The 26,522-nt window shown below is 38.8% G+C and overlaps 1 protein-coding gene across 3 annotated transcripts in view; it reads right to left on the bottom strand.

The window, feature by feature from the left end:
- The window catches only part of abl2 (ABL proto-oncogene 2, non-receptor tyrosine kinase), a 68,567-nt gene that overhangs the window by 15,496 nt on the left and 26,549 nt on the right, over nt 1–26,522 (bottom strand). For 2 of the 3 annotated variants that reach the window (XM_062977773.1, XM_062977774.1), the window contains exons 2-6: nt 16,585–16,755; nt 12,186–12,481; nt 9,666–9,938; nt 6,635–6,719; nt 1,185–1,362 (exon numbers count right to left, since the gene is read on the bottom strand). In XM_062977773.1, coding sequence (XP_062833843.1) covers nt 1,185–1,362; nt 6,635–6,719; nt 9,666–9,938; nt 12,186–12,481; nt 16,585–16,755 — 1,003 coding nt within the window. Of the gene's footprint in view, nt 1–1,184; nt 1,363–6,634; nt 6,720–9,665; nt 9,939–12,185; nt 12,482–16,584; nt 16,756–22,524; nt 22,737–26,522 lie in introns of those variants that run through there. The other variant, XM_062977775.1, reaches the window with a different exon arrangement.

The raw sequence follows: 26,522 nt of genomic DNA, 5'->3' as shown, positions 1-26,522 counted from the left end.
CATCTATCTCACACTGGGTTTAATGACTGACATGTGGCCAAGCATTGTTGTGCAATAGCAAAACATTTCGTTTCTGCCAGTGTGGATGAACACAACACAGGCAAGCTTGAACTTTCTTAAGAGTTTTCACATAGTTTCTGAATTAATGATGGTTCCTTTAAGCATGATGTCCACTAGCAGGACTCTTTCTGAATCCCAGAAGACAGTTGTCATGATTTTTCTTGCTGAAAGTGCAACTTTGAAAAAAAATTTGTAAGAGAATTCACATGATGCCACTCCATTGATGGTCTCTTCGTCTCTGGTTCAAAATGGTGTAACCATGCTTCATTTCCAGCCATGATTCTTGATATAAATTTGTTTCAATTGTTTTTATACTGGGCCTAGAGTTTGCTGCATATGGATTTTCGGGTTTCCTTTTGTGCATCTGTCAACTTCCTCAAGACCCGCCTTGAACAGACCTTCTTCAACTGCAACTGTTTCAGTATTCTGCACACACTTGCTTCCCCAAAGCCCAGTTGGAGTGACATTACTTTAAGAGCTATACATCTATCGACCTAAGCCATGTTGTTTATCCACTCCACACTATCAGTTCTTTGTGTGGTGTGTAGTCTGCTGCTTCGCGGAGCATCCTGAATGTTGGCATGCCCTTTTTCACTAGATAACCCGTGTGCCCAGAGACTAACAGTACTGTGATTGACAATGTCTTCTCCATACACCTTATACAGTCCCTTGTGGATGCTTCCCACTGTCTCATTCACACAATCAGGAACTGACAGACATCAAGAGCAATGGCCATCTTGGAGAACTGCTATGACACTGCCATAAACAGGAGTGGGCTGTATTAAATTTGAATAGAAGCGGCAAGGATTCTTCTGTGTCCTTAAGCAAATAGCAAAGATGTAGAATAAAATTTGGATCTTTTACAAAAATGTTGTGCATTACTTTTGGAGTGACCCTTGTAATAGTGACATCAAGATGCAAGATGTAGAAATGGCTTTATACATTTTGTCAATTGGCAAGTCTGAAAATTATGATTATGATTATTATTAACACAATACAACATATACATACATATACAAGATCAAAAGTTACTTCTGGACTTTCACTTTTGTTCTACAAAAACCACTGTCCTCTCCCCCAAAAGTAACCTTTCCTCATTACAAAAATTAAGGTTTTCTTCTGACCTGTGGATGAAGTTCTTCTTCTCCAAGTACTCCATAGCAGACGATATCTGGGTAGCCATATACAACAGGACAACAGCAGTCACCTCCTCCCGATTGCACTCACGCAGGTAATCCAGCAAGTTCCCAAAGGGCATGTATTCTGTCACTATGTAAAACGGGGGCTCCAGAGTGCACACACCTGGTAGGGGATTGGAACCGTTTGTTAAGATATAATTCTTATTGAAGATAAAATTTCCTAAGATCACCCAAACAGAGATTCTCAAAAACACAGCATTAAAATATGGTGGTAAAAATACACAATCTCAAAGAAGTTAAAGGAGCCATTTTTATATTCTTTCTCCAGTGACTAAGAGAAGGATTTTCAGGCAGGTACTACTAATATATAGAATCTATCAAAACTGTCCAACATCAGAAAAATCAAATAGAAGTGGTTCTAAGCCTGGCAGGCACAGAAACATAGAAGCATCTTCACACAAGGAAATGAACTGTTAAGGTGCTCACAGCAGCTTTCCTGCTCTGAGTGGTCAAGACATGCCTCCATCTCAAGATCAGAAGAAAAAAAAAAAGAAAGGCTCTCTGGGCTGTCCTTCCTTCTCCTGCAGGATTTATCCTGGAACTTTTATGACCACTGATTTCAGATAGGGCATACCTAACACATTCCACTAAATCAGTATTATATTAAACTTTTATAATATTGATCAGATAAAACTAAGATCTAACACAAAAATTAGCAAAAATTGTCAAAATAGCAAGGAACATAGATGGAAAGCTTGGTGCGTGCATTCATTCAGACCCGAGCAAGCCTTACAGGAAAAACAGGCAAGAAGAACTGACAAGAGTTGACCCCAGATCAAATTGCCAGTAAGTTGAAAGAGCAAGGCATCAGACATCAAAAGGTGTAGGAAGCATGCATTTATTTTCCTAAACAGCCAACCATAAAATAACATCAATTATGGCTCTTCCAACAAATCTAAAACACAGTTTTTTAGGAGATCTAATGATCAACACATTGAAATTTACAAAAGAGACAATGATCCTAATCAGGGACTCCACTATAGTTTTCTACGCTTAGACAAATCAGCAAACCAACAAAAAACACGTATCTAGAACACTGATGAATCTAATCCATCACCTCGACATTACAGAACCATTGCATACCGTCTGTTGGAACTATAAAGATACTTTAGCATAGACCACATGACCCAATTTTAAATTGCGAGCAAACCCATCTCTATAGACAAACAGATTTCAGTTGAAATGATAGTGAAGGACAAAAGGAACTCTTGGGTTACAGCCATGACCTATTATGGGACATCTTGATAGCTATCCTGAGAGGACTTTTTACTGAGGAAGCCATGATATTACAAAAGATCAGAAAATAGCACAGAGACTTGTCATCAATAAAGCCAAAACATGCATAGAGATGGAAGGAACCAATAATCCCAACAGAAGAAGAATGGCTAATAAAAATTTGTGAACAGGTTGAGGTGAACAAACTGACTCAGTTCCAACCTGGGCTCTGGCCCACCCAGATGGGTACTATGTCAGTGAACAGGTATGGGGAAGTGAGCAGTGGGTGGGGTAACTGTGATCTACAAAGACCACCTTAACCTGACCAGACTACCTACTAGAAAGTTGAATCACATTGAGTGTGTGTACCTCAGTTTGAAAACCAGGGACATACTGGGGATTCTGCCTAACAATCTCCCTGGCCAAGCTTACAGAACTGATCTCGGAGGTGTTGTTGGAGTCGCCCAGACTTTTGCTTCTGGGTGATGGACCTGTGGATGGAGGTGACTAATACCTTTGGGATGGAGGACTTATTAAAATGGTCCGCCTTCGAGGACTAATGGATTCTTTGAGATTCCAGGAGGTTGTAGAGGGTTTCATGGCTGGCATCACTGACGAACCTGTTGAATCCCTGGTCAGTAAATGGAATCAAAATCTAACCAGAGCTATTGAAACGACTGTTCCCAAAAGTCCTCTCCAATTCATTATGAATCAGGCTTCCTGGTATACAGAAATCCTCAGGAAAATTAAATGGGAGGGACGACTAGAACGGAAAACCCAACCTTTATGCGACAAGATAGAGGGCACCTCTGCTCCTACAAGGTGGCAATACCTGCAGCGAATAAAACTTTCTTCTTGGCACACATTGTATCTGCTGATTCACATTCAACTGAGCTGTTCAGAGTAGTGAGAGGCTTAACTCAGGTGCCCTCCACTCCAAACCCATTGTTAGAACTTTCAGCAGCTCACTGTGATGCCTTTAATAACAATTTTCAGATAAAATTTCTTGCATGAGCATTTACTTGGACATGGTCATTGGAGCAGGGGCCAACAAAGCGGTGTCCAGCAACTCTGTGAGTGACATTACACTGGATCAGTTTCAATTGGTGAGTGCTGTTAATGTGGACAAGCTGCTGGGCCTAGTAAGGAAGACAACTTGCATTCTGGATCACTGTGCTTGAAAGTACTAATAGAATTAGCACTTAGTATTTATCAGGCTAAAATACTCCAAAACTGCAAACGTTCTATTATTCCTAATCACAAAGAAAGTGTTAAGACTAGAATAGAAATGTATTTAATTTTCTTTATTGAGTTTATATCCCAAAATGAGATTCAAGGCAATAACTCTATGCCCATCAATTTGGCAAAAGGTTTACTTATTTTATTTCAAAAGCATAATTTAATATTAATGGTATTAGTTTTGAATTACTCTCATTAACTAGAGGCTCCAAGAGAGGCGGCCACGTTCTCCTCTGTTTTTTCCTATTCCCACAGAGCTACTTAATCTAAATCGAATGGACAATCCCAACCAAAGTATACACGCTAAAACTATGTCATTTACATAAGTGATGACTTCATGAATCAGCAATTGATTCAATATGACAATTTCAGCTCCCCTTTCTGAGTAAGGTCTTTGAGAGTGTGGTGGCCTCCCAACTCCAGGGATTTCTGAATGATACAGATTATCTAGATCCATTTCAATCTGGTTTCAGGCCTGGCTATGGAACAGAGACAGCTTTGGTCACCTTGGTGGATGACCTCTGCAGAGAGTTAGACAAGTGGAGTGTATCCCTGTTGGTTCTCCTGGACCTCTCAGTAGCTTTTGATACCATTTACCATGGTATCCTTCTGGGTCATCTCCCTGGGGTGGGACTGGAAGGCACTGTTTTACAGTGGCTTCGATCCTACCTGGAGGGCTGTACCCAGAGGGTGGTGCTGGAGGACTCCTGTTCGAACCCCTGGCTGTTGTGCTGTGGGGTTCCTCAGGGTTCCATTTTGTCCCCATGATGTTTAACATAGACATGAAACCACAGGGAGAGGTCATCCAGAGTTTTGGAGTTTGATGCCACCAATATGCAGGCAACGCCCACTCTACTACCCTTTTCCACCTAAAGCCAAGGAAGCTGTCCTGATCCTAAACCAGTGCCTGTCATCAATAATTGACTGGATGATGGCAAACAAATTGGAACTTAATCCAGACAAGACAGAGGTGATCCCTGTCAGTTGGAAGGCAGATCAGGGAATAAGGATCCAGCCTGTGCTGGATGGGGTCACACTCCCTCTGAAGACACAGATCTGCAGTTTGGGGGTCTTCCTAAACTCGGCTTTGAACCTAGAGGCTCAGGTTTCAGAGGTGGCAAGAAGGACCCTAGTACAATCAAAACTTGTGTGCCAACTGTGCCCATTCCTTGAGAAGCCAGATTTGGCCACGGTGGTACACGCCTTAGTTACATCCTGTCTGGATTACTGTCACTCTATGTGGGGCTGCCTCTGAAGAGTGCTTGGAAACTTCAGCTGGTCCAAAGAGCTGTAGCCAGGTTGTTCACTGGGAATTTATTTATTTATTTATTTACAGCATTTATATTCCGCCCTTCTCACCCCAAAGGGGACTCAGGACGGATCACATTACACATATTAGGCAAACATTCAATGCCTTTTTAACATAGGACAAAGACAAATAACATAGCTCCGAGCGGGCCTCGAACGTATGACTTCCTGGTCAGTGATTCATTGCTCTCCCGTCTGCGCCACAGCCCCGGGAATGGCTACAGGGAGCGGACAACCTCCCAGTTGAAGCAGCTCCACTGGCTGCCAGTCTGTTTCCGGGCACAATTCAAAGTGCTGGATATGACCTTTAAAGCTCCAAATGGTTCAGGTCCAGGCTATTTGGCTGACCACACCTCCTTGTATGAACCTGTCTGGGTCCTGAGATCTTCAGGAGAGGCCCTTCTCTCAGTCCCACCTCCATTCCAAGCTCGGTTGGTGGGAACAAGAGAGTGGGCCTTCTCGGTGGCTGCCCCTCGACTCTGGCACTCCCTGCCCAGGGAAGCCAGAATGGCCCTCTACCTGCTGTCCTTCTGGCGGCAGACTAAAACATTTTTATTCAGTCAGGCGTTTGAAGGTGTTTAAGTTAGGGGGTTCTGTGATTTTACCTGCTTTTATGGTTTTAACTTGAATTGTTTTTAATATTGATGATGTTTAATATTGCTTTAATATTTGTATATTGTATACTGTATATTTTAAGTTGTATTGTAATACTTTTAATTGTGAGCCGCTTTGAGTCTCCATATGGAGAGAAAAGGCTGAATATAAATAAACATAATAATAATAACAACTATTATTATTATTATTATTATTATTATTATTATTATTATTATTATTATTATTATTATTATTTTGGCAACTACATTTAAATTTTCGGCTGCCTGTCTGGTCTCTGGTTCTACTGATGTCCAGACACTAAATATAGCTGTAACACAGAGAGCTCTAAATGTGTAGCTCTAACCCAGTAATTCTCAACCTTGGGTCCCCAAATGTTTTTTTGGCCTTCAACTCCCAGAAATCCTAACAGTTGGCAAACTGGCTGGGATTTCTGGGAGTTGTAGGCCAAAAAACATCTAGGGACCCCAGGTTGAGAACCACTCTAACCTGTAGTTCACCGATTCATATGAAACCTGAACAGCTACATAACTTGGGTCCGTGGGCTTTTTGCTTTGGATATAATGGCCCCGTACGAACAATTTCATTGGAATCAATATGGGCTGAAAGGTTTCATCTAAGAAAGTGACACTTTCTGATTTCTAAGAAGAGTTCTCTCTGACTGTGTGATATTTCACCCCATTCTGTGGGTTACCCAGACCTTCTTCAGGTTTTTCAGGAGGTGCAAGAGCTGTCATGGGAAAAATCAATTGGGAAAGTCTGCTTTGGCTAGCTGAACTACATACCTAAACCTGAATCCAACCTATTGTCTACCGGCTGGCAGGCCAAGAAGGCATAATAACACCATACATGGCCTCTGCATTCTAACTGGTCTGAAATACAAATTAAATACTATACCCAGCTGTTCTTGTAGTAAATTTCTGAGTACAAATAAATTATTGTGAACAGTATAACTGAAAAAGAAAGCAATACAAAATTGTTATGGTCAGGTGAACACTCACCCAATAACTGCACTAAATTTGGATGTTTGATTTCCTTCATAACAGAAGCTTCTTTCAAGAACTCTTCCACCTCCATAGTGTCTTCCTGAAAGGGACATAAGACATCTGTCCTTTTAATAATCACAATGAATTGTCTGGGGGTGGGGGGATCATAGGGAGTAGCATTTGAATAAAATAAATGCAACTTCATTATGAATCATACTACAATGTATATATTATATTTAATGCTATCATAAAATACCAAACTCAAAATCGTCCATGCCATAGGTATTTCGGATTTCTGTATTTGATTATGAAAGCTTAGCAGAAAAAAACACTAACAAAAAGAACGTGAATACACTTGAGATATGTTGCTGAAAGATTTAAGATACCATGGATTGCTAAAAAGATAAATGAATATATTCTAGAGGAAACCAGGCCTGAACACTCACAAGATGCCACAATGGTTAAACAGAGGCAATTGTAATTCAGCCATCTTGTGAGAAAACATAAGTCACTACAAAAAATGACAATGCTTGGTAAAGTGGAAAAGACAAAGAACACTTTTTGGATGGACTGCTTCCATTAAGAAATCCATGGCTCCAAATTTGAAACACCTAAGAAGGACTATTAATGCCTGGGCTCTTAGAGGGCTTTCACTCATTGGATTCCTGTAAATTAAAGCTGGCCCGATGGCACATAGTATAAAACAAAAACAAAGCATGCTGAAGTATCATTTCTTTCTCAACTAAAAAGGAAAGCATAGGATTGAAGTTTTTGATCACAGAGAGGGTTTTACAAACCAGAGTAATGTAATTTCAAAGTGAAATTTGTATTTGCCATGTACAAATACGTGAAGGGAAGTCATAGGGAGGAGGGAGCAAGCTTGTTTTCTGCTGCCCTGCAGACTAGGACACGGAACAATGGCTTCAAACTACAGGAAAGGAGATTCCACCTGAACATCAGGAAGAACTTCCTCACTGTGAGAGCTGTTCGACAGTGGAACTCTCTCCCCGGGGCCGTGGTGGAGGCTCCTTCTTTGGAGGCTTTTAAGCAGAGGCTGGATGGCCATCTGTCGGGGGTGCTTTGAATGCGATTTCCTGCTTCTTAGCAGGGGGTTGGACTGGATGGCCCATGTGGTCTCTTCCAACTCTACTATTCTATGATTATGCAAAGAAACATATTCTTCTATTTCACCTTTTTATTTATAATGTCTTTAAGAAATTCATTTTAGTACTTTATTAGAAGGGATGGAGCAAGGGAAGAACCATATTACTCTATTCAGTATGAGCCCTAACACCCATTTGGGGGGTGGGATACATTTCTGGACTTTGTGTGAGTGAGTACACAAAACTGTGGATAATAGCTAAATCTATTGAAATGAAGAACCTCTGCAACAAGAATATCATAAAACCCTGCTGAAAGACAGAAAAAATTGAGCGAGAAAGTATTATGACAGATATGTATAAATAAAAACTCCAGCTTTATCAGATCTTATTTCCTTGACCATCAATATGATACAGAAATCATTGCATCTTGAAGAAAGATCAGGTTTCAAACCTATTTTATATACTCTTGTATAAGTAGGTATTGTATATACTCAAGTATAAGTCAAGGGCATGTTTTGGGGCCAAATTTACGGATTTGGATAAGTCAAGGGTCATCCCGCAAAGATGTGAAAGCACCAATGCAACCTCAGAAAACTAGCTGCCATTTCTAGACTTATACGTGACTTATACTGTTATACTATCATATGAAAAGTACAGCTCAATTGAGGTCAACCTACTCCAGTATCGTATTTTCCAATAGTGATTGTCCAAATATTTTCATGAAGCCCATAACAACTACACAGGCAATATTTCTGTTTTTGCTCCAGCAAGTGGCATTCAAAGGTAATGTAGAGGCTCCTTGTAGTTGACTGCCACAATTATCAATAAGCATGAGAACTAGAGCATTGAAGGCTTAAACAGACAAATATGCACCATTTTTTTCAGGAGGAGGGTTGAAATTAAAGGTATGTTTTTAATATCATCTGCCAGTGTAACCTACCCACCTGTCACATGAAAATTGAGAGGCACTTTGTTTCACAGTTTAGTTGGGATATTATGGAAACTGTTCCTTTTTAAAACAGATTTTAAAGCTATTAGATGATAATATATTATAACTAAAAGGGCCATCATAAAGTAGCATCTAAATTAGGAGTAACTGACTGTGGCTGTATTATTTATACCTCTATCTTCTTGGCAGCATGATGCTACATGGAAGCTACACACATCTCACTTAATCTGAGAAGGAAAGTATAGTGCTCACGTGCATTCTTATTTCTTCATGTATTAGTCAAAACCCTGGTGAATTTAAGGAAGTTAAGTTTATATGTTATGAGATATATACTTTTAAGTCTGATGGTGTATAGTCTCTATAAGCTTGACAGTTTTGCTGGATAACATGTAACAGAACTCAAACATTACACTATGTAATAAAATTTGGAAATTTTTCTGTTCCTAGTTTGAAAATGTTATTTGCTGTTTAATTGTGCAGTACTTACTTTTAAAGTAGCTGTTATATTCCAGAAACTTCATTTTTGTGGCTGCCACAAACTACGTTGAATTGGTTGAGACTCGATGACATATTTATTGAAAAACTATAGCAAAATGTGCTGCAGGATGTTCCGCAAAAACAAAGTTTTGACATTTAATAAACTCTTTTCCATGTTTTTATGATAGAACCAATTAGGAAATGGCATTTATAACCCAGGAACAAAAACCGTTACATAGTGTTATTGGAATAAAGAATGCCAAATAATTTCAGGAAATTTTCATATAATTCCTATGGCTTTTGGACCCTGATAAAGAACCCGAATGTGTAATTATGCATCATTTAGAAGATGCACTATTAAACATCCCCAAGGTTTTTGCTGTTGTTGTAACCATCTCTAAAATGTAGAGACCATGTCTTTTAAATACAGCAGTATGTTGCAAGTTACTTCAATCAGATAGCTATATTTCCTCAACACCATGTTAAGTAGAAATTTTTCATGAATACAAAAGCATACCTTGAGTGTTTTCACAGCAACAGTGAGGTTGTATTTCTTCCATACTCCAACATACACTTCTCCATATTGTCCTCCCCCAAGCTTGTGCTTCATGGTGATGTCTGTTCGCTCCATCTCCCACTTGTCATGGATGGGAGATACACCATAGACAGTGGGTTTATTGCACTTTGGTGCTGGGTAATGCAAGGTTGTCACCAGGCCATCCGCTACTGTTGAGTGATGGTGAACTAGCTCTGCCAGGGTGTTGAAGCGGCTTTCAGCTGTCACATACACCTGTTAAACCAAGAACCTGAGTAAGTTGCATAACAAGAGGCATGAAGACCAGAACAGCAATGTATGTAGTGGGTAAGGTATTTCTCAAAAAGGTTGAAAACTGACTAAACAGAAGTTTAATTAAGTCAAATATGTGGTAGTAGAAGCTCAGGGTTTTTATCTTGGTTTTAATGTTCACACGGTTTTAATTGTATTTAATGTTTCAAATATTTATTTTAATGAGTTGTTTTAACTTTGCATTGTATGATTTTATTCTGCTGTGACTGCTTTGGGTCTGTGCTCAGAGAAAGGTGGGGCATAAATTTCTCAAATAAATAAATAAATGACCTCCTAGGAAATATTGTTATATTTTCAGAATTTAGCAAAAACTTTTGAAAGGGTAAAAATATGGTTGTTCCAATCATTTCATGTCACTGCAAATAATCTTGCATACAAGATTGAAAAATATTAATGGCATTTCCTCCATGTTCAGATGGATTACCAAAGGAAAAAATACTTAAGAGATATTAATTTTGGACAATTGTTTTCAAATATTGCAAAATATAGAGAATATTTGAGTATTTGTTTCAGACATACAGCATGGCTCCCTCAAAAGTATAATGGTTCTGGCAGTATGTTGGGGTAAATCCTTAGGTATAGCACAGTAATTCATATCTTACTTTTCACTTCCGTCAGATTCCCCATTCTCCCTCATTAAGTGTAATGCTTGAAAATACTCAACATGCACACTATAAGAGCAAGAGCAAACTATAATGATTTTTTCTTTTAATTTAGAAAAATCTTCCATTTTCTAAAATCCATAATTCTAAGGTTAGACTTGGTAGTAATGGATCTTTAAAAAGCTATTTTAAAAGAACGACTCTGAATTATTCAAATCTATTATCATATTAGTACTTATCAAATGCATATTATTTCCTGAGATGGTGTGGTATACCAATAAATAAGTATGGGTTCAGAATAGTTTGTTTTGTTCTTTAACATTTGTAACCTATATATTTTTCCTCAGAAGCAAGTTGTGTATGTTCTATGCAAATCGAAACCCTATTACAAAGTCAAGATTCTGGGGTATTCCTACTTTTCTGGTGCTGTATAGTAAGCGTGGGCAACAGAGATACTTTAAATGCTCTTATTTTCCTCGCTGAATGAGTTTTAATATGGCACTCTGCTGTTTAATACAATTACATCTTATTGTTGCATTTAAACCAGCAAGCTATGGCTTTATCAATTCAGAAGGACAATATTAAAATTAAAACTTGAAAAGCCCCATGCTATAACAACAAGAATTCCATCTGCACATATTAATGCTTGACGAGGAAGCAAAGGAAATACTAAATGCATTATTTCTTCACTGATTTCATAATCTTCATCACACAAAGAAAAGAATGGCAAACCATCTCCAATAATTCTTGCCTTAGAAAACCTTTTGAAATTCATGAGATGATTTGAAGGCACATCCATGAACTCATAGTAGGAACAGCTAGGGGTAGCCCATGGGTACAATAAAATGCAACTACACCAATGATGGGTACCGCAGCTATAAGCTACCATGGGATAGCAAGCTCTGCTGAGAAGTTGCTGCTAAAGTCCATTAAACAGACTTGTAGTCTTTGCAGCAGTATTTCTTCCCCTGCTCCACCGCCTGTCATGTGAAGCATGGATTTTGCCACTACTACATTGGGCATCTCTTAGCATTCACCGTCTCCCAGTTGTGGCAATCGTGGTGGTAGGGATCAGCACTTTTGCTATTTATACTGTGGCTATTGCAGAAATTTTCTTCCCTTATCAATTATTTTATCTCTTTTCCATGGGAATTGCAACCCAAACAGAAATGGGGCTGATTTCAGCCCCATTTCTATTGCCATGGCCCTCCACCAAAACCAAGAAAGCAAACAAATAGCTAATGGATTTACTGACTATTCAGCGTCAATAATTATTTTGCTAACTGGGAATCAGTTCTTGGTTGGGACAGAGACTTTAGTCATAAGGATAGTATCAGTTTGCATTTTCAGCATTCCTTTTCTCTCTAGCTATTGGTTCAGAATTTAACAGATCAAGCACTCAGCTTCCCTCCATCTGTGATAGAAACAGCAGAAAATAGTACATAGGTTAATCATAGACATTGCTAAATAGTTATTCCGGCAAGTGTGTGCACTCAAACATACACAAATAGCGCTGTGGTATACAAGTGTTAAAAGTGAGATGATATTGTTTTAACTTTTACAAAACGGATTTTCCAAACACATTTACCTTGCCATCTGCTGTGGTATTGATCCTGTAGTGGTAAACACGTCCCTCGTACCTGAGCGAGATGGACAGCTGTCCTGGACTGCTTTCACTTTCCCGAACTAGGAAGCTGCCATTTATGAGGCTGCTCAGCAGATACTCTGCTGCACTGCGTGATACTGGTCCATGATACCAGGAATGCTTCTCCAGGCTGTTCACTGGGGTGATATAGTTACTTGGTACCCATCCCTGCCCATTTTTAGAGCGTACTTCACTCCATTCACCATTCTGGTTGTAACCAAGTACACGTAGCTTCTCACCTAAAGTAAAAATGATAAAACTTCAAATAGGTAAAATGATATTTATTATGATGCTGGTGATCTGAAATGTATTGGGATCTTGTTGAACTTGTTTACATCATCCAACTAAACTAACAACTAAGATTACCAAAACTGAGTAGTTTTTCACCCACCGTCTTCCATTTATTTTCACCCAAGAATAGAGGTCCAAGATGGATGCCAGTCAAGACTTTCTATAGCAAAGAATCTATCAGACCCCTTGTACACTGCCAAATAATCCAGATTATCAATGCAGATGATCCACATAATCTTCTTTGAACTACATTACATGAGTATACACTGCCATATAATTCAGTTCAAAGCAGATAATCTGGATTTTATATGGCAGTGTAGAAGGGGCCTCAGATAATAATCAGCTTTTAGATTTCCTTCTGAAAAACTAATGGAGTTATTAAAGAGTAATCCTGGGGGTCTCTTCTGGGCCATTATGCATTCTCCCAAAAATCTCTGTACAGCAATATCAAAAACTGCAGCAGGATTTAGCAGAATCAAAATAATAGTATTCCTTTTATCTTTTATCTAGGTAAAACCACCAGAGTTCAAAGCATCTTCTTAGTTTAATACTCAACCTGTCAGGAGATCAGAAAAATATTACTAGGGAGGCTGAGGATAAGGCACTTTCTGAGGTAGGATTAACAGGAGTTTTAGGCCAAAACAAGATACCTGAAAATATCCATAATTCTTTCCTTCTGAACAAGGTTCCAGTTCTTGATGTTCACTAACTCTGATGGACAAGGGAACAACACAGCTTGTACCAGCTCATGTATACTAATGTGCCCAAAATATGGCACATGGAAACAGAATAGGCCTGACTCTGAAATGAGTCTGTATGGGAAACTGAAACTCTTAAGTGAGGCACTATATCCACCCCAGAGGAAGATGAAGAAAATACATGAAATTATGTTTTTTGGGAAAAAATACTGTTAAAACAGATGAAACAGGCAGGTTGACAATTTTAAAAAACTAAGACTGCAATCTTGAGATGGGAACAAACACATTAGGTGGGATTTACTTTTGATTAGTTATGTACAGAACTGCACCATCAGTCTCTAAAATTAGAGTTCAGATAAATACTTGAGGTAGCCAAGTGTTTCAAATTATTCATAGTGCAGTCCAAAAGAAGTATGCATAAAGTGGGCAGAGTAAAAATCCTTAACTTTACATATACAAGCAGTCCCCATGTTACAAACAAGATAGGATCTGTATGCTTATTCTGAAGTTGAATTTGTATGTTAACTAGCAAAAAAAATCAGTTTTGGATAAGGTAGGAAAGAGTTAACACCCTGTTTGCTGTCTGTGCCCCAGACAAGAATGGAAAGTGCAACCTCATTTTCTATTCCTGTGACTGGAATGTTATCATTAAGACAGTTGGGAAGTGTTCGACTTGTGATTTTGTGATACGAAATCCAGCATATCTTGTTTGCTGTGTCATACAATGTTGTTGTGTCAATAATAATAATAATAATAATAATAAACTTTATTTATATTCTGCTCTATCTCCTTGAGGAGACTCAGGGAGGATTACAGAACACATTTACACCAAACATTCAATGTCATTATACAATTAACAAGGACAGACAATACAGCAACAGAGGGAAAAGCTTTTCCCATCTTGTCTATTTCCAGCATCAGGAGGCTGTGCTCGACTCTAGCCACGGGGGATGCTGTCGCTCCATCTTCCATGCCGAGGAGCTTTGTCACCCTTAGACGTCCTCCTGATCGAATCGCTAGCAAGTCCTTATTACCTCCCTGTTTTCGATCTGCTAGGTGGGCAGGGAGCTGGGACTGATGGAGAGTTCTCATCCCGACCTGGGCTTGAACTGCCAAGCATTCAATAGGTAGGATTTTCTGCTGCTTAGCCATTTAGCCTGCTGTGCTAAGGCCTGCCCCTAACTTTCTGTTGCTCACTCCCCATTTGTAACTAAGAGTCCTATGTAAGTCAGATGTTTGTAACTCAGGGACTGCCTCTAGACTGTTAGTCACTATCATACTAAGAAAAAGAACTTTAGTTAAGGATGGATACCTCAATGAAAGCACTAGCCAAGACTGTGGTTGTAAAAAGGATAAATTCCAAACTGTAGTATAAACAGATAAGGAATATAAAATCAAATAGGCAATATCATTATGCATAAATGTACAACAGTACAGTGAGAACATACATAGAATACTGTGTGTTGTTGTGGGCACAACACTTCAAAAAAGAATATTGCTGAATTAGAAAGTGCCTGAAATAATCACTGTTAAATGTCGAACTTTTTGGCCTAGAAAAAGATAAGAAGAGTAAAGGTAATGTTTTGTACATGGGCAATCCATTACAGCTGAATGGCATGAGATTCAAAACAGACAAAAGGAGCTATTTATTCATTAACTATGGAATTTGCTACTATGAAATATGGCAATGGTCACCAATTTAAGAAAGACAGGACACACGTTGACAAAGAATACTACAGTAGAGTCTCACTTATCCAACACTCGCTTATCCAACATTCTGGATTATCCAACGCATTTTTGTAGTCAATGTTTTCAATACATCATGATATTTTCGTGCTAAATTCGTAAATACAGTAATTACTACGTAGCATTACTGCATATTGAACTACTTTTTCTGTCAAATTTGTTGTCTAACATGATGTTTTGGTGCTTAATTTGTAAAATCATAACCTAATTTGATGTTTAATAGGCTTTTCCTTAATCTCTCCTTATTATCCAACATATTCGCTTATCCAACGTTCTGTCGGCCCGTTTATGTTGGATAAGTGAGACTCTACTGTATCTACTGCTCTGGACAATCCCTTGTTTCAAACCTTTCTTCTTTCCCTTTGCAAGCTTACAACATCAATTGATGCATTACTGCTGTCTTTACAAAACCTCACAAGCATGAAAATATTATTTATTTGTTTGCGGTATTTATATACCGCCCTTCTCAATCCCAAAGGGGACTCACAATGTTGGCAACAATTCAATGCCCTCGATAAAAAACAGTATAACACATCAAAGTTGACCCTCCCCTAATAAAACTTTATTAAACACATCACATAAAATAACATCATATATCACACAAAAACATAACCACTGTCCATAAACAGTCCTGGCTCACTGCACTTTCAACTTTTACTTTAACTTTTATAATGGGCCGAACGCCTGGTTCCATGAGGTGCTTATTTTCACTACCGTATATACACATATATATACTGTAATGAAGTATGAATTTTTGATTTACAGATGTTGTTTAATTGTGTGTTGTGTTTTAAAATGGTGAGTATTGCAGTTATTGCTTCTCTGCACTCAGAGGCTGGTTGCCATGGAGAAGTGGGCGGAGCCAACTGCCGTTCTGATGAAGAAGTGCAGAGTTAAAAAAAGGGTTTCAGTCTGTGCTCTGATGAGGCACAGGGAAGATTGATCCTAAGTTGAGGGGATCAAAGGAGACTCAATTGTTCATTCTGAGACGGATTAAAATAAGTTTGGTGACTTATTTTATGTATTCTGTGTCCTAGTAAGGAACAGAGAATCTGTGATTGTATATCACAGGGGTAACTACGGTTTAAAAGTGGCAGAGGAGGAAGTTCTGACTACTTTAAGTTAAGAAAGACACTTTAGGGAGTTTGACTCATCTTATTCTAATATTGTAACTGTTAATGAAAGTGCCTCTAAGTAAGAATTCACTAAGCTATGTGCCTGAATAAACTTGTTATTGTTTCTCCAGCATCTAAGACTCTATTGCATATATTATAAACTAAGTTACGTTACCATCTTAAGTGAAGAAGAAGAAAGAAAAAAAAGTAAAATATCTCCCCTCTGAGTCTTTGGTGGCTGCATCTTATAAATTGGTGGCAAAGGTGGGATAAAAAGATTCCCCCCTTGCCTGAAAGAACCTTAGACATTCTTAGTCTCTTTACAAATTGGTGGCAGTCGATTATTAGTCCTTTACAAATTGGTGGCAGCGGTGAGATAAAAAGATTCCCCTCTGCCTGAAAGAATCTTAGTAGTTAGTAGTCCCTTACATATACATGTGTACCATCCCCACCACCCACCCATCCTCAGAAGACAGAGTTTGGGTTGCTTACCTTTGGTGATGCTGAGTGTGTTGTCACCACTTGCTACGAAATCATAAAGTGCAACAAAAAGATTAGGATCACTCTCAGTGGCTCCAAGAAGGTTTTCCTTGGAGCTCCATCTAATGGCTTCATTCAGTGCCTGGGGTTCAGCATCACAACCATAGGGGCGGTGCAGTGCCTCTGGAGAAAAAAGAAGAAGTAACTGTTTAGTATCCATATCCTGAAAAATTCTTTGACACAATCCAAGAATATCTCAAAAAGCTAATTGAGAAGAATATCTAGCTGTTGGGAATGAAGGAAGATTATCATATGAAGGATGAATTCCATCAGCTCCTGATGTTACAAGATGTACAAATGCCTATAGAAGTATCATATATGACAAAGATACATGGATTTTAAAAAGTACTGTACATTGGAGTGGACAGGGGAAGAAATATTAAAAAGCTACTGTATATATTCATGTATAAGTTGACCTCATGTATAAATCATGTATAAATCAGGTTTTGCAGCTAAAAGTATGGATTTTGATAGATCCATGGGAAAGCTGAAGGTCATTCTGTGGAAAAGAGAAAACATCAATGCCAACATTGTGGGGGAGGCAGTTATAGGTGGCTAAACATTGTTGTCTAGGAGTAGAATATTATGTACAGATCAAAATAACACGTATCAAAGCAAGTTAATGTAGGGCTTGGAAAACTGAATTTTATAGCAAAAGCATGCATATCCTCAGCATGTTAAAAAAAGCTTCTGTAACATTTGTTCAAATGGATTTTGTACTTTCTAGAAACAAACTCTTCAATTGATAATTAGCAATGTTAGTTACTAGTTAGTTTTTACAGTAGCTAAATGGAGTGAAAAGCATTATCAGTTTAGAGTTTTATGCTCTCATTACACCGGACTGCTCAGATTTCCTTCTGAAATGTTAGGATTCAATAGTCTCTTTACTTTAAAACACACAAGCAAATGATGTGGCCTTTGCATGTTACAGCTATCTAGGCTGCCACTTCTGCTGCTGAAATGCCTTATCACTCACACCACTGTCAGAGTTATACTAGGAAAGATTACACATCCACAATACTGTACTCCTGTTCCTAGTAAGCCAACCAAATAGATACAGAGAGCAATGAGATTTTGCTCTGGCCAATGGCAATCCAGGATGGCTTTTTTTGCACGCTTCCCGTCCAACTGATTGGACATGGGGATGTGGTATATGAATAAACTGCTTTTAATATGGAGGGAGGGAAAATTCAAAACTCTCTTTCCCCTCACACTGAGATGGAGAAAGAGCAAAATCATATGAAGGGATGGCAGTAGGAAGGTTGTTGTTGTTGGGTTTTTTGTTTTTTGTTTTTTTTTGGGGGGGGGGGGTTAACAAAGGCTGTCCAGCAGCCCTACTTCATTTTTCCTCCTTGTTGTCTGTCTAGCTGGATTTTTAGCAGGATCAAAATTGGGAGGATTGTAAAGTAGGACTTGAGAAAAATAGATATTCAGTGTTGGGTTTCAGCAGCGCTGTCTGCAATAAACACTGTAATAAATCTTTAAGTGGGAAATAATGGGATTCTGCTCCAGATAGTCGCATTGCAGATGTATATGCTTGCCTACAAGAGGCAAGGCGAATTGCAGGTGCTTCCAGAAACCCTTTCTAAGCATGTGTGAACCAGAGACCAGGGGACAGGAACAGAACAAGTCTGCCTCAGCAGCTAACCCACAGCATAGTTGGAAAACTATCATCCAGGGAACCTCTAGGGCACATCATTACTTATGAATGAAAAGTCTGATGGGAATATGGTGAATATGGTTAGGCCTAGGGTCACCCCCACAGCTGGTGCTGCAAAGTGAGAGAGTCAAGGCCATCACTCACTTGTAGGTTCCCACCTCCCTGGTGGCATTTCTCTCTCCCTCCACCTCTCCCATAAACTCCCTTCCCCAGCCCTCCTTCACCTGGTTATGTGTGTGCATGGGGTGTCATTCCCCATGTTAATACTGGTTGTGGACATGGAGCTCTAAATATATGGGAGAAACAAAAGGGCAATATAGCAGCCAGGAGGTTAAAAATAGCTGTAATAAGGGAATTCCCATGAAAGTAGGGGAGAGCCACATGTATCAAATCAAGGCCCATGGCCCAAATCTAGCATGCCCCTTTATGTTGCCCTCCACATACTGGACTATGCCTTGTATTCCTTATCATTAAACATCAAGCCAAGAGCTGATGGGAGCTGTGATACAGAAACATCTGGAAGGCTGCTGTTTGTTCTGTTTAATCAGGAGAATGGGTTTCAGTTTATATGCAAAGCTTGTGGATCTGACTTTAAAATACCCTTTAAACTTTCCCCAACAAATGTAGTTGGGTTGCCAATCCCACTATCCCCAGTCCACATGGCAAATAACACTATGTAAAAAAAACTGAAAAAATAATCTGTTTCTGGTTTGAAAGTGTTATTTCTGTTTAACTGTGCAGTACTGTGATGTCTCATGGGCCTTGTAGTCCTGTTCCTAGTACTATTGTGGCAGACGAGGAGGGAAACATGGGATTTCCACCGTTTCAGCCAGAAACGGAGCCCCTGCACCTGGAGGATGTTTGCCCTCAAGAAGTCAGCCAAACAAGCCTTGGGCAGAATTCTCCCCCGTTTTCTCGAAAGGACAATTATAATAGAGATAGAGGAGCGAGGGAGGCGAATCGCCGGAGCGCCAGAATCGCAGCCAAACAATTAGCTGATTAGCTCTGCTTCCCTTGGGAAATTCTAAGGAGTCATGCATCTGGACACAGTTGGGTTTCACTTCTAGTTCTCCAGGGAAAGTGTTCTTCTGGCGGGAAAACGAGACCCTATTTAGGGGTTTTGCCGCGAAGGAAACCTTGCGGAGTCAACTCGTCAGCTGGAGGAGTGAGATCGTGTGTGGACTACGCAACTCCAGTTCCTTGTTTCCAGGACCAAGTTCCAAGCCTGCCTTGTTCCCCGGACCTCGCCACGGACCTTGTTTTTGCTTCTTGTTGCCTCGTATCAAGTCTTGTTTGCCAAGAATCTAGTTTGTTTTCCAGCCTTGTTGTCAAGCTCCAATGGACTAAAAGACCTTGTCATTTCCCCACACTTTGTTCGGCAAAGTGTGTGTTTCGGTTATTGGATTATAACTTTGGACCTTAATATCACATATTGGACATTATTTTCCTGGACAATATTTGACCTTTCCTGAAAGGTCTATTTCTGAACTTTATTCTTCACTTGTTTTTATTGACTTTATATATTCCTTTAATAAAGATATTAGATAGAATCTGGCCTCTGCGCATGGTTATTGGTGCTCCGTAGCCTGGGTCCTGACAAGTACTTACTTTGAAAGTAGCTGTTATACTCCAGAAACCTATTTTTGTGGCTGCCACAAATTATGTTGAATTGGTTGAGACTCAATGAAATATTCATTGAAAAACTATAGCAAAATGTGCTGCACAATGTCCAGAAAAAACAAGTTTTGGCAGATTAATAAACTTTTTCCATGTTTTATGATATAAACAATCAGGAAATGACATTTATAATCCATGAACAAAAATTGTGTTACATGGTGTAATCAAATGTAGTGGGAGTTGTCACTCAATAACATCTGAAGACCTAAAAAGCAATGACCACCATGATATGGCCTCTGTATCTCTGAATTTTCTGTTAATGAATTTGATTTTTAAATTTAAAGCAACATTAAATGATGGTGCTAAACAACACTATAATCTAAAATCTAGATCTATTTGATATATTGATACATTAGTATTACTATTATATAATCTAACTACCATGCAATAAAGACACTCTAATGTAATAAAAACATGCTAGACAAAGGCCATGCAACAAAACACCCTGGAGGAGTAGGGCATTTGCTAACTATTTAACCTTCTGGCATGAATGCTCAGCAAGAGGCTGCCAAACCAAACTGCTACTTCTCATCTCCTCTCATGCTGGTAGCAGCATCATGACTTTGAAGGCTTTGGAGGAGGAAAAGGGTTTATTCGTCTGTTGCAGCATTTTAACCCAAAAGCTGTGATATCAACTTTTGCAGAAGAACAAAAGCCAAAATACAAATGCAGGGGGAAAGGAAAAGGAAGCGGCAACACAGTATCACCCTTCATCCTATGAAACAGACAAAAGCATTACCAAATTCTTTTTGCCCAGCTACACAATTATAACAGAAAGCAAAATCCAAACCAGAGGAAACAGTAGCAGAAGCAACATGTCACCTGCTGTTGCCGGTTTCATACCCCGTTGGGGTGGATTGGTCCTTCGTGCCCTTACAAGAATGATGTGACAGCCCACATGAATTTATATGAAGTCCAAAGCTATACAGTATCATGGCCAAGAATTTGAGACAAATTATGCAAAACTTCAATAGATTCATAAGATATATATTCCAGACAAGACACTGTGAAGGCAGACATAACTAAGCAGGAAGCTAAGTTTCTGCCATTATTTCTTTCTATTATTGTTATAGAAAGTCTACTGGATCCATAAAATCAAACCATGTAATTGAATCTGGAGCTGTTGTATCTTACAGTAGAGTCTCACTTATCCAACACTTGCTTATCCAACGTTCTGGATTATCCAACGCATTTTTGTAGTCAATATTTTCAATATATCGTGATATTTTGGTGCGAAATTTGTAAATACAGTAATTACTACATAGCATTACTGCGTATTGAACTACTTTTTCTGTCAAATTTGTTGTATAACATGATGTTTTGGTGCTTAATTTGTAAAATCATAATGTAATTTGATGTTTAATAGGCTTTTTCTTAATGCCTCCTTATTATCCAACATATTCGCTTATCCAACATTCTGCCGGTCCGTTTATGTTGGATAAGTGAGACTCTACTGTACTTTCTGTAAATTGGATGTAGTAAGCGATAATTTGCATTTGATGCAGATCTGTTACAAGAGGCAGAACTTTAGCCTTATCAATATTTCTATGGCTCAGGACTCTACATCAGCAGTTCCTCTTCCCTGTTAAGACTGTTCAAACCTTTTCATGATGCTGGACATATTTTCTGAAAGTTAACTTTTACTGTTCAAAGTAAATAATTACTGTTTTGACTGACTACATCTTTGAAATCTCTCACAGGCACTCCAGTAGGAAGTTATAAGAGAGCTGATATTAATAAACTATTCAGAATCTGAACTCATATTTAAAGATAACAATTCTCTTTAAGAAATTTCTCCATAACATATGAGAAAATACCACCATCCCACATAAAATTTAATGTGTTCCTCCCTCAATCCACGCACTCCTATGAGTTAAAACACAAAGGTATCCAAAACTTATTTCCTTTTGCTATTAACATCTACAATTCTACTCCCAGTCATGTATTCTACTATACATATCTTTGACTCAGACTAAACTGCTGTGTATCTGAAGTACTCTACAAGTGCATAGAAGAACATACCATCACAAATTTGTTAGTTCAGGTGCTAAAGGATGCTATCATTTAAATATAAACTATTTAGTTAAATATAAACTAACTGCTTTGTTATTTTCATAAATGTACACAGACCCCTCCCATCTTTGGGTAGTGGGGCAAACTGTTCCCTTGCATTATGGTATGATAGTAACAGAACCCAAATTCAAAACACAATTCAGTCAGAAGTATGAAAGAATCATTTACCCACTACAGCACATCAGTCCCACAATGAACCAGAAATCCAATTATTAGCTGTGTTACCAAGGCACAGATTATTGTAAAGAGTGAAAAGACTGATCCTTATTGGATTCTATTACTTAAATGCTTCTTCAAACTCCATGCAAAACTGTCCATGGAATTACTTTTCATCTCAACAAAAAAAAATCACAGAGAAGCAGGTTGTAGGCATCCACAAACATCAACATGCAGACATCAAACACAGTACTCAATTTATCTTTTTAAGATTCTGAAAAAAAAATCTTAGTACAGCCAGAAAAGGATATAGTTTTCAAATATACCTCTTAAATCAGATAAAGTTGGTTCAGAGGCCTCCTCACAAAAGAAAGGCAGCTGCTTATCCTTCCCTTTGCCAAAGCTACTTGACTGAAGAACTGTCCCAAGGATCATGCTGCTTCTGAGAGAAAGCCAACTCAACTGCTCAGCACAAATCAAAATGCTGCTCCCTGGGCTTTGGCATGCCATGCGCATGTGATTTCTACCAAGGAGAATGAGAACCAACAGGAAAGGCAAGGCTGTTGGTGTGGGAGGGGAAGATAGTGAGCAAGGCATTCTTTACAGCAGCTGGAAGCTTTGGGAAGGGGGACACTTTTTATAGCTAAGAGGCTGAGAACAAATTGTAAATCACAATATTTCTTGAACTGGCAGGAAGTAGCAATGAAATCTTATTCATCCACTGCTTGTATATGTTTTAAATTTTGTATAATGTGTTTTTATTCTGTAATGTTACATTGTTTTTATATGAACTGTTGTTTAGTGTATTGTTTGCAGGCACTGAATTTTTGCCTATTTATTGTAAGCCGCCTTGAGTCCCCTCGGGTGAGAAAGGCGGGGTAAACGTGCTATAAATAAAAAAATAAAAAAATAAAAAAATGTATTAACATGCCTATTTCCTATTAGACACATAACTACACCAGCATGATAGAATGCATTTTAGTAACTAACTACCTTTCCTATTTCATGATGTATATATTTCACCACAAATGAAGTTTTTAGTTAAAATTAGTTAGCCACTTTGATTTCCCTTCAGGGGAGATAAAGTGGGGTATTAATATAATTATAATAATAAATATAATTACAATAAAATGTCCTGTAATTTATTCTTCCACTGGCCAAACGAATAAGCAAGTATTTTTGTTTGTTTGTTTTTTGCACAAAACTGACAGCTGCATCATTATCTGCTTGGTCTTTACAAAAAGTATTTTTAAAATAATTGTTCATTAATAAAATGTGGGGAGTAGGGAAGGATAAAATAATGGGTGTAAGGTAAGGATATTTTTAACATCCTATTGACTATGTTTATACAATTGCCAGACTTTCCCACATTTAAAGACGATTGGCAGCCTTTTATTGATTTCTTAAAAGAAGAAAATAAAATAAAACCATTGGTTTTTTTGTATTTGTAAGGGTAAATAAGCACCATGGAGAGTTACTAAACCAAAAGGGGGGAGGAGTTAGTGACAAGAATAATAGGATGCTCAATAATCAAGGGATCCTGAAAATGTAATCTACTAAAAATAAGAAGATATAGGATAAGTATAATAGATTTTGTGATTATGAAGAAGACAGCAGTGAGAGGGTAGGAAGTGTTAGGAAGGGATTTCCTTTTTCAATCTAAACTCTATTTTAGTTATACAAGGACAAAAATTAACATTATAAAAACATTTTTGTAGATAATTACTGAAGAAGATCAAAAGTATTATTTTAATGCCAGTAGGACTAGGCCAACAAGGGTGTAATTTGATTCAAAAAGTCTGTTGGTGCATGAAAGCTGTGTATACACAAGTATAGAGGGTAATTTAAAATAAGAAGAGACAACAAAATAAAATACAACTTTTTTTCCAAGATAGTAATTGGATTGAGCCTAAGGAATCATGTTGCTTCAGTTAAAGGAAAGGATGCTGGTGAAAGCAGGGGAAAATGAGAATACAGAAGAAGTAGAGCATGCCTTGAGCACATACAAAAAGCTCTTTGGTTTCCCAAGAAAATCACACATTCATGAGATTGACAGTTCTAAGGAAAGCCCAATGGTAAAGATAACAAGAAAGAAAGGCATTCCTTCCAAAGCAAACAGGTAATAAAATGACTGAAACTTTTACTGTAATGCTTCCAGCTAAGTGCACAAGTTGGAAGAGAATGTTTTTTGGCAGTTAACAATGTCACCTGCTAGGGAAATTTTTAAATGAGGAAGTCACGATGAGGCTAAAGGCTATTTTTCTTAACTAGTGGTTTAGGAAACTGTCTAGTTGTTTCTCAAGTGAATCAGTGTGTTGTAGACTTGAAATAAATGCCACCTGTTCTACGTCATACAGAAAAAAGCATCTTCACAATATTCAGGTTGTGTGCTTCAGTTCTGTATGGGGGAAAAACAAGTTCTGTTCAAGACAAAATTCTGAACAATGTCTTTGTAACCACTGGGATACCTGTGGTTCATATCAAGAAGTAAATTATATCTTTGGTAAAAATGCAAAGTTTTTTTGTAAATAATAAAAAATGTGCAGCTTTCCTCCAGAACAAGGGAAACAGGAGTGGGCTTAAACCCACTGCTTATTATCCAGGAAACAGTTAAGTGACCTTCTTCCACAGTTCAAATGAAATAAATAATCTGCACTGATACTGAGCTGCAATAAGGGGTCCTTATTTTAAGAGCCTTCCTCCCACACAGAGATGAACTTGGCTGGTATTACATCATTCTAGCCTGTTGCCACAGTGGTGGTATGAACAGAATGCTATAAAGGATTGGTCAGGACAGCATCAGCTGTTTGTCCTGGGAGGCCTCACTAACATTTGTCTACACTGCAAGTGTCTTTGTGAGTTGCCAAACTTAACATCCAGTTGTCTATAGAGTTGAGTAACAAAGGGAAACCACGCTAAATAATGTTGGTTTAAAAAAAAAGAGAGAGAATGTTGTTGGTTTCTATGTGAAGGACAGTTACCTCTTACAATCAGTGACACCATACTCTTGTTGGATTTTCAGATAATTAAGTTTCTGTGAAAGCCACATATTATCACTATAGTCCTGTTTCTAGTAAAAAGCAATTCAAGTTATTTCTGAGGATACTTTAGTGTTACTGTAGTATCTTCCTTTCCTGCAATGTGTAGAAATGCTACCCAACTAGTAATAAATACCTCTTTTCTTTGTCTAGGGGATTAGACTATGGAGATGTATTATTATTCCTAAATGTAAATTGTGGTGAATGAGAAAGACAACTGCCATTTTAAGATTTGATTCTGGATAAGCATGGCTTGTATCATAGAGCCCTGATCAGATGAAATTGGGAGTAGGGTTAATCTATTACCAGCTTTTCCCACCGGAGTGGAAATCATCTATCGGACAGATGGCAAGCTATTTAACCTCAGCAGACTGAAAGCCAAAACCAAGGTCACCACAACATCTGTTATAGAACTCCAATATGCTGATGACAACGTAGTCTGTGCGCATTCAGAAGAAGACCTACAAGCCACTCTAAACACCTTCACAGAAGCATACGAGAAGCTCGGCCTCTCACTGAACATCGAGAAAACCAAAGTGCTCTTCCAACAGGCACCAGCTACTCCCTCTGCAAAGCCAGGAATACAGCTTAACGGTGTAACATTAGAAAAGGTTGACCATTTCCGCTACCTTGGCAGCCATCTCTCCACAAAAGTCAACATCGACACTGAAATACAACACCGCCTGAGCTCTGCGAGTGCAGCATTTTTCCGTATGAAGCAGAGAGTGTTTGATGACCGGGACATCCGTAGAGATACCAAGGTGCTTGTTTACAAAGCCATTGTCCTCCCAACCCTGCTTTACGCCTGTGAAACGTGGACTGTGTACAGACGTCACACCAAACTCCTGGAGTGTTTCCATCAGCGTTGCCTCAGGAAAATCCTGCAAATCTCTTGGGAAGACAGGTGGACAAATGTCAGCGTGCTGGAAGAAGCAAAGACCACTAGCATTGAAGCAATGCTCCTATGCCATCAACTCCGCTGGACTGGCCATGTTGTCCGAATGCCCGATCATCGTCTCCCAAAGCAGCTCTTCTACTCCGAACTCAAGAATGGGAAACGGAATGTTGGTGGGCAGGAAAAGAGATTTAAAGATGGGCTCAAAGCCAACCTTAAAAACTGTGGCATAGACACTGAGAACTGGGAAGCCCTGGCCCTTGAGCGCTCCAATTGGAGGTCAGCTGTAACCAGCAGTGCTGCGGAGTTCGAAGAGGCACGAACGGAGGGCTTAAGGGAGAAATGTGCCAAGAGGAAGGCCCGTCAAGCCAACACCGACCGTGACTGCCTT

This window comes from Anolis carolinensis, chromosome 4 (genome assembly GCF_035594765.1).
Source record: "Anolis carolinensis isolate JA03-04 chromosome 4, rAnoCar3.1.pri, whole genome shotgun sequence".
Taxonomy (NCBI): domain Eukaryota; kingdom Metazoa; phylum Chordata; class Lepidosauria; order Squamata; family Dactyloidae; genus Anolis; species Anolis carolinensis.
The sequence above is the reverse complement of the archived record's forward strand: the minus strand, read 5'-3'. Positions and strand labels throughout refer to the sequence as shown.